The following is a 13,611-nucleotide window of genomic DNA, read 5'->3' on the forward strand; positions in this document are numbered from 1 at the left end:
GCGATCCCGCAATTCTGTTACTAATTGGCAACTTTGTGAAAGTTGCAGGCGGATACTCGCTGCGAACGAAAGTGCGGCTAATAATCCGGTGCGGCTTATTTATGGACAAAGAACGAAATGTTGCTGACACCCGGACATGTGGCATATAATTCGGTGTGGCTTGTAATTGTGAAATTACTGTAGTCTTTCAACCACCAATCAAAACACAGTCCCCTACAAACTACTGTGAAGAAACTTAAGTATATTCCAGCTAAAACCAGCACAAAAGTGAAACAACTAGGATTTTACAAAAGAGCTTTTAATCTTTTTCTAAAACAAAGCTGGAAATTCTGCTATTTCCTTCCATCTGTTTCATAATGGCATTCCTAACACACCACTTCAAAGCTACTGATATTAAGCAAGCAAAGCTATGCAAAGAGAATAAACACACTAAATCACGCAGTGTTATAACTTCCTAAATCAATGAAACTAATTCTATTTCAAACTCACTTAAGCGAAATAACTACTATCACTCAACATTGGCAATATGGCCAAAGATAATAGACCCTGTTTTCTAAAGGTCAGTCCTGAAACACAGATGAACATGCACTTAAGGGGTATCAGGACTAGATTCAAATGGTAACTTGCGGAAGGTTTCGGCGAGGGAAGAATGCAATCAATCAGTATGATTGGTAAAGCATTGTTCAACTTTATTGCTCTTATCACTCATTATTATACCCTTGCTAAAAGCGTACAGCATACTTGCTATTATTTCATTGGTTCATCGTGTATTCAGCAGGTACATGATTGGCTAAAGCAAGGCAAGCAACAGAGGGTTCCTTTTTTAACATGCTTGGAACACATTCCCTCAACCACAATGATTAGGACACCTTCTCTCAACCACAAGTTCCTCATCTTCATCCTGTGTCTGGTTTGCAGCTGTCTCAGAGGCAAGCTGACCTTGCAACATATATATATAAGTATATGTAGACATACAAATGCTTATACTCAGCATTTGTCCTCAGCCAGAAGACACTCTAATGAACTATGGCCTTGTTCTATCAACCATTCCCCAACAGTAACTTAAAAACTTTCTTGTTCCCTTGCAGTGCAAACTTAAATACCGTACTTATCTTGGGTCACCAGTGTTTGTGCCTATTCAAATATGCACAGAGAAAAGAATGGAAAGTCTCATATCTATTGCTATGCTATGTGTGTACTAAACCCTTACTATCATAAATTGAGGGGATTTTACTGCTTAATTCTGAGATTAAGTTGTAGTAGCTTTCAGGTGTCTCATATTACTGTCTCACATGACTTCTAATTTAATGAAATATAAGAAGTGGTAATGAAGAAATGAACTATTAGCTACATCTGCTTTCAGACATTATTCAGTGAAGATTTCACAGCTGATATTTGGACATGTAATATTTCCTTCTGCTTTTACTCTTCAACAGGTGGTTACTGTGCTTGCCTTCCATGAAGCAACAGTGACACTCAGTGTTAAAACCCTTGCATGGACTAGAAGCACCCTCCTGCTTCCTTGTATTTCTCATCATTCATTTAAATTACCATAGTAATTAAAATTTGTTTGGCTCTCGCAGGCTGTTAGAAAAAGAACAGTCTACCATAGAGAAACATGAGCTACACTCTCCCTCTATGTTTGTATCTAAAAAGTTATGCCCAGATTATTTTCAAAAAAAGCAAACCCAAAGCTTTGTTATGGTACTTACATAACTCTCTTTTTGAATGAAGTCTTGATTAGACTGGATTGCACAGTACAGAAATTGAAGTGGGTGGTGTTTTGGGAGAAGTATGTCTCAACTTCAGATGGAAGACTGAAAACAATAAAAAGAATTTCTCCTTCTGCCTACAGATATTGCAAACCTTTGAGGCACATTGAATATGTATTTGGTTGAAATAGTTAGACATAAATATGTAGGTTTATGTAATAAAGACATTTGAAAACAACTGGAATGTGGTAAAGTTTGCCTCTGGTCACAGCTGGTGAAGCCCTATTCTGCCCTGCCTGATGCCCTGACCCCCACAGCACTCTGACAGCGTAATTGCCTTGGAACTTGCCTACTACTGTGATAAAAATTTTATACATGCAGCATCTTCAGAAATACTGTAACTTCTGATACACATTATGTCTGCTAATGGTGGTCCAGCTTTACAAAGTAATTCTGGGATACCAGGGGAATAAAAATCTCCCTTTCTAACCAGGTGACCCACCAGGCAGAGGAGAGAAAGGCAGTGGGTGTTGCCCGCCTGGACTTCAGCAAAGCCTTTGATTCCATCTCTCCAGAAAAGCTGGCAGCCCACGGCTTGGACAGGTGCACTCTTGGCTGGGTTAAGAATTGTTTGGATTGCTGGGCCCAGAGAACGGTGGTTAATGGTGCTGGATCCAGCTGGCCTCTGGTCACGGAGGCATCCCCCCAGGATCAGTGCTGGGCCCAGTACTGTTTAATATCTTCACTGATGACCTGGATGAGTGGATTGAGTCTAACATTAGCAAATTCACAGACAACACCAGTTAGGGTGGGCGTGTTGGTCAGCTACAAGGCAGGAAGTCTCTGCAGAGGGATCTGGAAAGCTGGATTGATGGGTAGAGGCAAATGGTCTGAGGTTCAACAAGACCACAAAAAATCCCTGCAGTGATACAGGTTGGGGCAGAGTGGCTACCTGGTGGAAAAGACCTGGGGATGATGGTTGCCAGCAAGCGAACATGAGCCAGCTGTGCCCAGGTGGCCAAGAAGGCCAAGGGCACCTGGTCTGTGTCAGTAATAGCGGGGGAGCAGGAGCAGGGCAGTGACCATCCCCCTGTGCTGGGCACTGGTGAGGCCACACCTTGAGTGCTGTGCCCAGCTCTGGGCCACGCAATTCAGGAAGGCCATTGAGAGGCTGGAGTGTGTCCAGAGAAGGGAAAAAAGGTGGGAAAGGGTCTGGAGCACACGTCTGATGAGCAGCAGGTGAGGAATATGGGTGCACTTAGCCTGGAAAAGAGGAGGCTTGGGGACTTATTAGTCCCTGCAACTCCCTGACCCGAGGCTGTAGCCAGGTGGGGTCTCTTCTCCCAGGGAACCAGTTACAGGACAGGAGGACATAGTCTTAAGCTGCTTTAGCGGAGATTTAGATTGAGCATTAGGAAGAATTCCTTCATAGAAAGGGTGATTAGACCTTGGAAAGAGCTGCCCAGGGACATGGTGGCGTCACTGTTTCTATAGGTGTGTTTTCAAGGAAAAGCTGGGTGTGGCACTTAGTGCCATGGTCTAGTTGATATGGTGGTTTTTGATAAAATGTTGGATTAGATAATCTCAGAGATCTTTTCCAAACGAATGGATTCTGTGATAATGTAATCTACTTGAAGGGAAAATAATCATACCAAATATACTTACAAACATAACATATACTAAATATACTAACAAACACAGTTGTTGTGGTTTAATTTTAGCTGGCAACTAAGAGAAACACAGCTGCTCAGTCCCTCTCACTCCCCCACCCCAGAGGGAGAGGTAAAGAACTGGAAATGTGAAAGTGAGAAACAAACTCATGGGCTAAGGTAATTAATAGCAGTTTAATAAGTTAGAAATACTAATAATAGTAGTAATATTGAATTGCAAGGAAAAGAGAAAAATGAAAACAAAACAAGGAGAAAAGAAATAAAACTCAAGAAAAACAAGTGACTAAAATGAAAAAAAGAACAGCTGGGGTTATACCATGTCAGTTGTTTTGGCACCCAGTGCTGTGCATGAAGGGTTGAAATAATGGCAGATTTGATTGGAATGTGCTACATTGAATTTATATCTGTTACTGCTATTTAGCTACTAATGGCAGGCTACTGTGCTTGCCATGGGGATCGCTTTCCTGTTGGTTTGTTTGAATCCAGTGCTTGTAAGTGGCTGCTCTGATTTTGCTGTTTGCTGCTGCTGGTCACCTCAATGTGTTGTGCCTGGGAACACTTTAGTGACAGCCATGGCAAAGTGCCTGGGCTGGAGGGTGCTTAGTGCCATCTGTGCTCCAGTGCTGCTGTACATGCTGGAACTCCAATGTGAACTTGAGTCCAAGAGACTGTGTAGGAAGGACACATATTGGAGAAGTTGAAGGCAGTATTTATTCTGAGTTCTGATTGGTTTGAAGATTTGACTTGGAGTTTCATCTTTATTTAACACTGTTTTTGTTTTTACATACTGAAGTAAAATTTTGCAGTCTGTGGGAGGAGAGAGTGTGTGAACCACCACTGGCAGGCAGCTGCGACAGCCACAAACCAATGGCTAAGGCACAAAGAGAGAATTTATGTCCATTACCTTGCTAACTGGAGGAGCCCTGAAGCAACACCTGGATGACACAAGTGCAGAACAGGCACTGTTAAACTCAGTCCATGTAAGAGGAATACTGGCCTGCTGTTGACACAGTCTCATTAAGAGTTACAGTAATTTCATGATTACAAGCCGCACCGACTATAAGCCTCATGGCTGGGTGTTGGCAAACATTTCGTTCTTCGTCCATACACAAGCCGCACCCAATTATAAGCCACTCTATCATTTGCAGCGAGGACCTGCATGCAACAAAGTTGCCAAATAGTAACAGAATCACGGCATGGCGGGGTTTACTGGCTCAGCTCGGGCCGTGAGGGCTTGGGGCTGCCGACGGGGCCAGGTGGCCCAGCTCGGCGCTGCCGCTTGGCGGGGCTGCTCAGGGCCGGCCGCCACTGCCTCTGGGCTCGCTTGCCCCGGCCCGGTGCTGCACCGCGTTGGCAGGCGGGCACGGAGCCCGCCAGACCTGTGGCGGTGGTGGGAGGCGGGGACGGAGTTCCCTGCTCCCACGGCGGTGGCACACGGGGACGGGAGCCCCCTGCCTCCCCCCAAGCCGTGGGGCCAGCAGGAGGGAGCCCCCACCTTCCCCCCGGGCCGGGGGGACGGCAGCAAGGAGCCCCCCACCTTCCCCCCGGGCCGCAGGGCCAGCAGGAGGGAGCTCCCCTGCCTCTCCCCCGCCCCGTGCTGCCTGCACAGAGCCCAGCTCCACCCGCCATGCAACGCAGTAACCAATTTGTAACAATTGCGTAAATGCCGGGTTTTACTGGCAGGTGCTCGACTTGGCAGTTTGCACTGACTCAGTTTGCACTTCCGGGGTTGGAAATGTCAGAAAATTATTCACATATTAGCCGCTCCTGAGTGTAAGCTGCATTTCTGGTGTGGGAGCAAAATTTTGGTCAAAATGGTGCGGCTTGTAATCGTGAAATTACTGTACTTCCAGCTAGCTTCTGCTTTCAACCCATTCTTCCAACAGAGCAGAAAAGGCCTTGTCATTTTTTTTGCAAAATTTTGCTGTGGTTTATATTGATGTAGCTCATTGAATTATAAATCCAAACAAAACATTATATTGCTCTGTTTTTATTCAAAGATATATTCAGTACTTTTCTCATAGGAAACATTTTTACAGAGCGGCTGAAGACTAATAATAGAGGTAGCAAACAAAAATAATAGCAGCATGGGTATTTTAATTCTAGCTTAACTCATCCCTGGGCAAAAGGCCAAAACAAATACACAATATAAAATACTGTGCATTTCCTCTTCTGCCCTTTGCTGTTTAATATTAGTACTGAGCTGTATATACTCCAGCTATAACTTGACTTCTCCTTTCCCAAACACCTTTTACTAAAGACAAAATTACGCATATATTTAAACTACATATCTAAACCTGTATAGCTAAGTCACCTGTTTAGAACCGAATGCTGAAACAAATTGCTTTTGCTAGGCACTAAGCAGAGTCTTAATTAAAGCAGTGCAGCCTCCAGCAAGGATTTACACACCAGGGCACCTGCATCGAAGTTCAACACACTGCAGTTAGAGTGAGTGTCTGCAGGAGGGCATAGGAGGTCAGAGGTGCCATACGAGCCCTGTTTCTGGATGTACAATGAATAAAAATAGCAGAAAATAAGTATTTTCTGGGAAGTGTTGGTGGGAAGATGATGTTGACAGAGGAAAATTTGGAAGACTCTCTCTTGGTGGTCTCTAAGCTTGTGTTCTTTAGTACTGCAAAACTTTGGCCACTGTCCTGCATATAACCTGAGACCAATGGGCAGGAATCTTCACACATTTGACTACAAAGTATAGCACAAAAAAATTTTATTACAGTTACTCAAAAATAGGCCATGTATTTTATACGCCTTATGTATATATATATATAAGGCAATGAGCTAAGGGAGGGGGTCCAGCAGATGCCACAAAGATGATGATGGGGTCTGGAGCATCTCTCTTGTAAGGAGAGACTGCAGGAGATGGGCCTGTTTACTTTCGAGAAGAGTAAAAGGGGTTGCCAGTGATGTGTATAAATATCTTCAAGGCCAGTGCCAGCAGGATGGTGACAGCCTCTTTTCAGTGCTGCCTAATAAAAGACAAGGGGAAGTGGCCATAAACTAGAACACAGTAAGTTCCACCTGGACAAGAACGCCACGTCGAGGGTGGCAGAGCACTAGAACAGGCCGGCCGTGGCGTCTCCCTCTCTGAGGACACTCCAAAGCCACATGGACGCGTTCCTGTGATCCCTGCTCCAGGCGACCCTGGTTTGGCAGGAGGGTAGGCCGAGATGATTCCAGAGGCGCCTTCCAACCCCTAAAGATTCTGAGATAACGCGTACACGCATCTATGACAGGCGTACGTGCCGTATGCGGTCTGCAGAGACGCGCTGACACAGTGAGCTCACTGATGTGACACACAGCAGGCACCCACCCGCGGCGGCGCCTCCCCGGTCCAGCGCGGCCGCAGGCGGCAGCAGCGCCAGCCCGCGGAGCGCCGCCCCCGCTCCCCGGGAGAGGTCAGCCCGGCGGTAGCGGAAGCTTCTCGCTCCCTCCCGGCGTCCCGGAACCAGCCCCACCGCTGCCGCCTCCTTCCCCGGCCCGCCGGCAGCATGTCAGCTCCCAGCACCGCCTCCCGCAGGTAACACCCGCCCTTCCGCTGCCGCCGCTTCCCCTCCTATATGGGCCACCTGCTCTCGAAGGAGGCAAGGAGCCTGAGTCGGGACCACCGCCGCCGCCCGCGGGGGAAGGTACCGCCGCCACCGCGCAGCCGGAGCTGCTTCCTGCGCGGGCCCTGCATGCTCTGCTTCATCGTGCACGGCGCCAGCCCGCCCGCCCCGGAGCAGCCGCTGCCCGCTGGGGAACCGCTGCTGCTGCTGCTGCCGCCGCCGCCGCCCTACGTGTCGCTGACTGCCGCGGAGCAGCGCGTCGCCCGCCGCCTCCTGCGCCTGGCGCCCGCCGCCTGGGAACCTCCGGGCCGCTGCCAGCGCCTCTTCCTCTCCGGCCTGCTGCCCTCGCCGGTTCGGGGCCTTCTGGGGCCGCCCGGCGAGGTCTCCTCCGAGATGGTGTGCAAGCGCAAGGGGGCCGGGCTGCCAGCCTGCCCGCCCTGCAAGCAGCCGCGCTGCGCCGCCGCCGAGCCCGAGCCCGGCGCCTGCCAGTGCCCGGCGGAGCCGCAGCTGCTCGCCCTGCCCGGCGCCGCGGGGGAGAGCGGCGGGGGCACCGCCGGGCAGAGCGGCGGGGGACAGGCCACCTCGCCGCCGCCTCCCGCACCCCAGGACGAGAAGGAGCTGGGCCGGGAGGAGGAGAAGGAGCGGGGCGGCGAGGCGGGCTGCGAGGAGCCGCTGGAGTTCCCCGGCGACGGCTGCCGGGACCTGCCACCGCCGCCCACCCCGGATATCAATCAGCTGCCACCTTCCATCCTGCTCAAGGTAGGTCGGGATGGGGGGGATGGACGGGCGAGCCCGCTCCCTGAGGATTTGGGAAGGGGCTGTGCTAGTCCCCGGGGCGCCGGTGTCTTCGGGCGAGCTTGGTGCAGGGGGGGAACCGGAGGAAGCCGGCCCCTCAGCGCCTGGCTTTGGGGAGATAGGGTTCTGGGGGTGTCGTCTGCTTTTGTCCCGTTCCCCGACCGCATGTGTTGGTCGTTGGAAATGGCGTCGTGAGCCGTTACCTGGGGGTGCAGACATACAAATCAGCTCCAGAAGCTGTCTCGCAAATATTTTGACTGTACTCGTTGCCTTTGTAAGGTACACTTCACAAGCTGACTTTTCCTTGCATCACTGGTGTAGTACTCGCCAAGGGGGTCTGTCACTGTAGTTAGTGCTTCCGTGGGTGTTGGAGCTACATAGAAAAGTTTTCAGTGTTGATTATTAAACAGTTTGTATTGTGGATCAGTTTTGGCCTTGGTAGTTCCACAGTGTTTGCAGCCTTCTTGAATAACATACTTTCATAACCTCTTATGCTGTATATCCAAGCAACAGTCTCGCCTCTCCTGTCCCTTTTGCTGTCTTTCTGTTCCTTTAATACTGCTGTCTATTGGAACTATTTTCCATTTTTAAGCTACTCTCTTGACCACTCTGCTGACTTCCTTCAGCTAAACATTAGCTGAAAGGCTGGAACTGAGTTTCTGATGTTTTCCATAATCTGATGTGAGTGTGCCTTTAAATTTTGGAGAATAAGTTTTCAGGATTGCAGGAGTTTCTCAGATGGCAGAACTTAAAGCAGGACATAATAATGGAGTAAGAGACATGACTCTGGGTGTTGATATTTTGCTAGTTGTACATCCAATGTAGGAAGTACTTCCTTTACTCTTTTGTTGTCAAACAGTAGCAACCTACTTATCTGTCTGTCTTGCACATAACACTAATTCTGTGGGAGGTTTAGTTGGTTCGAGGGGGTTTTGTTTTATTTGTTGGTTTTGTTTGCTTTTGTTTTTCTTTAAATATTCCTGAGTGAGTTAGTAATGGTATGTCATCTTTAATGGATGCGCTATGCAAATTAAGTCTAGGCAAATATCACATGAGAGATCATCTGAATTAATCTCATCTGTGATTACAAAATTGAAACTTTGTCTTGTAGTTCTTCTAGAAAGGAATCCATTTGTTTACCACTGTTAATGGAAAATAACTTTTTTCTTTGATATTTAGTTTTAGGATTTGAACCTGGACTAATTTGATTAGTGTAGCTGAAATGCTTTTTAATCAATGGTGTGAGCACTTTTCCATGGTTACTTCTAGTACAGTAATTTCACGAATACAAGCCGCAGCAATTTGACAAAAATTTTGGTGGAAACCCGGAAGTGCAGCTAATAGTCGGGGGCGGCTAATATGTGAATAATTTTCTGACATTTACAACCCCAGACGTGCCAGCCAGTGTGCCGAGCCAAGCACCTGCCACTAAAAGCCGGCATTTTGCGATTGTTACAAAGTGTTACTCTGTTACCCTGGCTCCCTGCAGGCAGCACGGGGGGCGGGGAGAGAGGCGGGAGAGCTCTCTTTCCTCCTCTGTCGCAGCCCAGGGGAGGAGTGGGGGGGCCCGCGCCGCCATTGCCGCAGCCCGAGCAGGAGGAGGGGGGCCCGCGCCACCATTGCCGTGGCTCGGGGGGGGTGGGGAGCCAGCGCCGCCATTGCTGCGGCTTGGGGAGCCGACGGGGGCCCCGCGCCGCCATTGCCGCGGCTCGGCGAGGGGGGGTGGGGGGCTCTGCCCCCGCCCTCCGCCGCCATGGCGGGAGCAGGGGGTGCTCCGTGCCCGACCGGCGCTGCGGCGGGAGCGGGGCGCTCTCTCCATGCCCGGCCAGTGCCGCGGCGGGAGCGGGGCCGGGGTGAGCAAACCCAGAGGCGGCGGCTAGCCCCGAGCGGCACCACCGAGCTGGGCCCCCTGGCCTCGTCAGCAGCCCCTAGCGGGCCGAGCCTGCACAACCTTAGTTGAGCCAGTAAACCCCCCGCCATGCTACGGTTCTGTTAGTATTTGGCAACTTTGTTGCACGGGGGTCCTCGCTGCGAACGACAGAACGGCTTATATTCAGGTGTGGCTTATTTATGGACAAAGAACGAAATATTTGCCAACACCCAGAGATGCGGCTTATACTCAGTGTGGCTTGTATTTGTGAATTTACTGTATTCAGTTTCACTTTTTCAAAAATACCTATTTATAACTCTACCATAACTTTAATAGTGAAAGATGTCATGTCCATCTTACCTGTGGACTAATTTAAATGTTATTTAATCTATTTTTTTATATAGACTCAGTGCTTTCAAGGTTATGGGGATTTTGTGGTTTTTTTTACAAACATGGGATTTTGTTTTAACCCCAGCTGGCAATTAGGTACCAGGCAGCCACTCACACACCACATCCACAGACTGATTGGATGGAGAATTCTGGGGAAAAAAGTGTACCATGTGAGTTGTGATAAGAACAGTTTAATAAGTGAAGAAAAATAAAGTATACTACTAACAATGTTTGTATAAGAAGAGCAAGAAAGAGAGATTGAGGTGATGCACGATACATTTCTTTTGTACCAGCTACAAAGCACTGTACCAGCAGCTGAGAGGAAATCTGTCCTAGTTGAAACCAGGACAGACATCTACCTTCCCCAGTGATTTTATCTCTAGAGTTGCCCTGTAGTTCCAGTTCCTTCTACAATGTCTTTGAAAAAACAGACCGTTATTTCCAGCACCGTGGTAGGAGCCAACCTACTCACCCCCAAATTTACCATTCCATCCATAGTTATATAACAAGTTTGGTTTGTGTTTTTTTGGTGGTTTTTTTTTTTGTGTGTTTATATGTATATATATACACACGCACACAAGGCACGTATCTTTATCTGTGTCTCCTAACTATTCCATTATTTTTGGATTTTTTGGTTGCTTCCAAGATACACTACTGTGTTATGGAACTTTTAACTTCGGATGTCTAATTAGGTGTCCTGTCAACTGGATTTATAATTCTTTTCTTATGATGGATTTTGATACAGATAGGATTATATTCAGGATATTCTTTCTCCAAAGGTGTTTTTATGTTATTTGGGAAGACCAATATCCCCATAATCTTTACTGAGCTTTTTATGGTAGGAGACACAAATCTTAATGCAAGGACAAACAATTCCATCCAGGAAAGCATTAGGAGACAGATCCTGATGTTTTTTTATTGATTCTCACATCTGACCTTCTGATGCAGTGGTGCTGGTGCAGGAGTACCAATGTCTTTAAGTGGCCTCAAGACAAGTCCAAGGAAATACGTCAGGAACTCCTTTAGTAAGAGCTTGCCACTTTGTCTGCTCAGGTGCTGTTCAACTGTTCATAGTCGTTCAGTCTCCTCTAACCCAAGGGTTTGGAATAGATGGATGGGTTTGTTGACTGAAGTTGGCCTGCAGATCATTTGATGGGCCCTGTGGAATTTGGGGGCTCATGATGCAGTGTGCCAGTTGATCCTATTTCCCTGGCTAGTGAAAGGTATCCTGGTCAGTATGAAGCGTTAAAAGAATGGTGCTTCCACAGTCAGCTTTGCTTTTCATTTTGATGCTGAAACATGTATGAGAAAACAATGTTCAGTAGTGGGCAAAATGTCGTCTTTAATCTTGGTAGAGGGGGTGATTGCCTTTGGCTAAAGGGTAATTTTTAAGCCATTCTCTTTAAAACTTGAAGAGAATCAAGGAATTGTAGATCAGCCAGGTATAGACTGCTCAACCATGTCCTAGACCTGTGTGAATGAAAAAAAAAGGGAGCTGTTTCTAAGCATGCATTACAGAAAATTACAAAATCTTCTGCTGCATATGACTAAGTTCTGCAAATTTTGAGCTGTATATGACAAATTTGTGCCTATTGAAGTGTCACTGCTACTTATTCCTGGAAAATAAACTAGAAAAATAAATTTTCCTGTTGTATCTGTTAACTCTTTGCAGTGCTACTGTTTAATAAAAAAAGGTGTAAAATGCTCTGCAGGCTGAGCTGTGAACTTACGAGAGAATGCCAATTCAAACACTTCACATTTCCTTCTGAGGTGTATTAACAGGAGTTTTGCCTATAAAACACAGAAAGGAAATTCTGTCCTGTGCTTGGTGCTTTTAAAGCCTGTGCTGGAGTACTGCATTAGGCTGTGGGCACTGGGATCTCCTTAGAAAATCCATGCACAAGTGGGAGATGCATCAAAAAACATGGCCTATTACAGTAGTTGGAGCATTCTGGACAAACTGAATGACAGTTCTTCAGAAAGAAGATTGAGATGCAATCTTTATTTAAGAGAAAATTGATAAAAAGTTCAACTGTGTTCCTGTCCCTTGTTGAATAGAAGGAAATAATAAGCTTAATTTGGGTGAGATATTTAAATGTTCATACATTGTATAGTTTTCCAGGTCATGTCAACAGTCATTTCCCATCTCTTAGGTTATGTAACAAGTTGGGTTTTCTGTTTGTTGATCTTTTTTTAACATCAAGGGGAATGCCCGTATCAGGAATATTTGGGGTGTGCTTGAACTTGATTCAAAACAGAAGTGTCTAGAATAGATGATGTCTTCTTTTTGAGGTCCTCTTTCTCAGTTTGCTGATCTTGTTTTTATAAAGCGTGAACATGTACCTGTAGCACAGACTCTGTCGGTTTTTGGCTTAGGGCTAATACACTGTAAAAGGAAGATAAATGTGTGTGTATTTTATTTAATGTAGGGTTTTCATAAATATATTATTTCTGCTATTTGAAGCCTTTTATAATATTACTGTTATATTGACTCCTTTTCTTGTATCTTTTACTCAGTACTTTTTACTTATTTTTTCTCATTCTTCCCTTGTTGCAATGTTAGAAGTTTTCATTTGTTGCAATAACAACTTAACATGTTTTTTTTTTAATAATGTTGATTGCTACAAAATGCATTGCTACTGTCATTGTACTGCTAGCACTAAATTTTAAGATAATCTGAGTGATAAGTGATGAACTAGAGATAGACCATTAATTTTGTCTTCTGGTTTTTGAATGCTGGTATTTATACCTGAAAAGACTGCATGTGCATTTTATTAGTTGCACTGTAATTTTCATTTAAAAATTATTTTAAAAATTATTTTTGGCTAGTGAGGAGACAGAGCTGTCAAAATACATCACTTGGATTGGACTTTATCTACAAGTTCATTAAGTCACTTTTGCTATACTAGCTAAAGTTTATGTTGAGTCTTAAATGTAGCACTATGAGAGATGGAATGGATTTTAAACTTTGTGGCTGATGCTAGGAGGTAAAATGTCCTTTAATTTCACAATTATTTCACCTGAACTCCTTTTTCTTTAGTAATGCTCAACATAGCAAGATGGTTTGTTATGGATTTGTTTTGGGTTTTTTTGGCTTCTTGATTGTTTTTTGTTTTTCCCATGAAGCTTACTGTCACCCTGTGATTCTAGTGGGGGAATGAACCCCATTGAGGCTTATTGTGGTGTTACTGAGCTTCTGGAATACAGCTGAGGGGCAAATTTGTGAAGGGAAGGTGTGCCAGTAGACTAGTAACTAAAGAGAAGACAGTATATGCTCATTATTTCAATAGTGAATTTCTGAAAGATATTATTTAGATGTGCATTTTATGATTTATTGCAGAATTACAAAAACAATTGTTTTCCTTTGCAGAGGTGTGTTTAAAAAGGTGACTTTTGTTGAAGCATGTAGTTTTTAACATCACAGAATGAGCTATGTGATGGAGGAGAAGTGTCTTGGAATGAAATTTCTGCTTTTTTTGACAGTGATAGATGCCTTAACATTCACTTAATTTCTCTAATGTTGTTTAGGTTTTTCTGCATCTCCAAAATTATATTTTAGTGCATGGAGAAAAGTAACAGATTACAAGTTGTCCAGTGTTGGTATGTAAAGT

At 45.8% G+C, this 13,611-nt stretch overlaps 1 protein-coding gene across 1 annotated transcript in view; it reads left to right on the forward strand.

Annotated features, from left to right (window-relative positions):
• The first annotated feature begins 6,772 nt into the window (after positions 1-6,772).
• Positions 6,773-13,611, forward strand: part of FBXL17 (F-box and leucine rich repeat protein 17) — a 313,938-nt gene continuing 307,099 nt past the window's right edge. Inside the window, exon 1 of the mRNA XM_033086616.1 lies at positions 6,773-7,704. Within this exon, the coding sequence (XP_032942507.1) occupies positions 6,958-7,704 (747 nt within the window). The 5' untranslated portion in view covers positions 6,773-6,957. The remainder of the gene's footprint in view (positions 7,705-13,611) is intronic.

The sequence above is a fragment of the Catharus ustulatus genome (genome assembly GCF_009819885.2).
Source record: "Catharus ustulatus isolate bCatUst1 chromosome Z unlocalized genomic scaffold, bCatUst1.pri.v2 scaffold_29_arrow_ctg1, whole genome shotgun sequence".
Taxonomy (NCBI): Eukaryota; Metazoa; Chordata; class Aves; order Passeriformes; family Turdidae; genus Catharus; species Catharus ustulatus.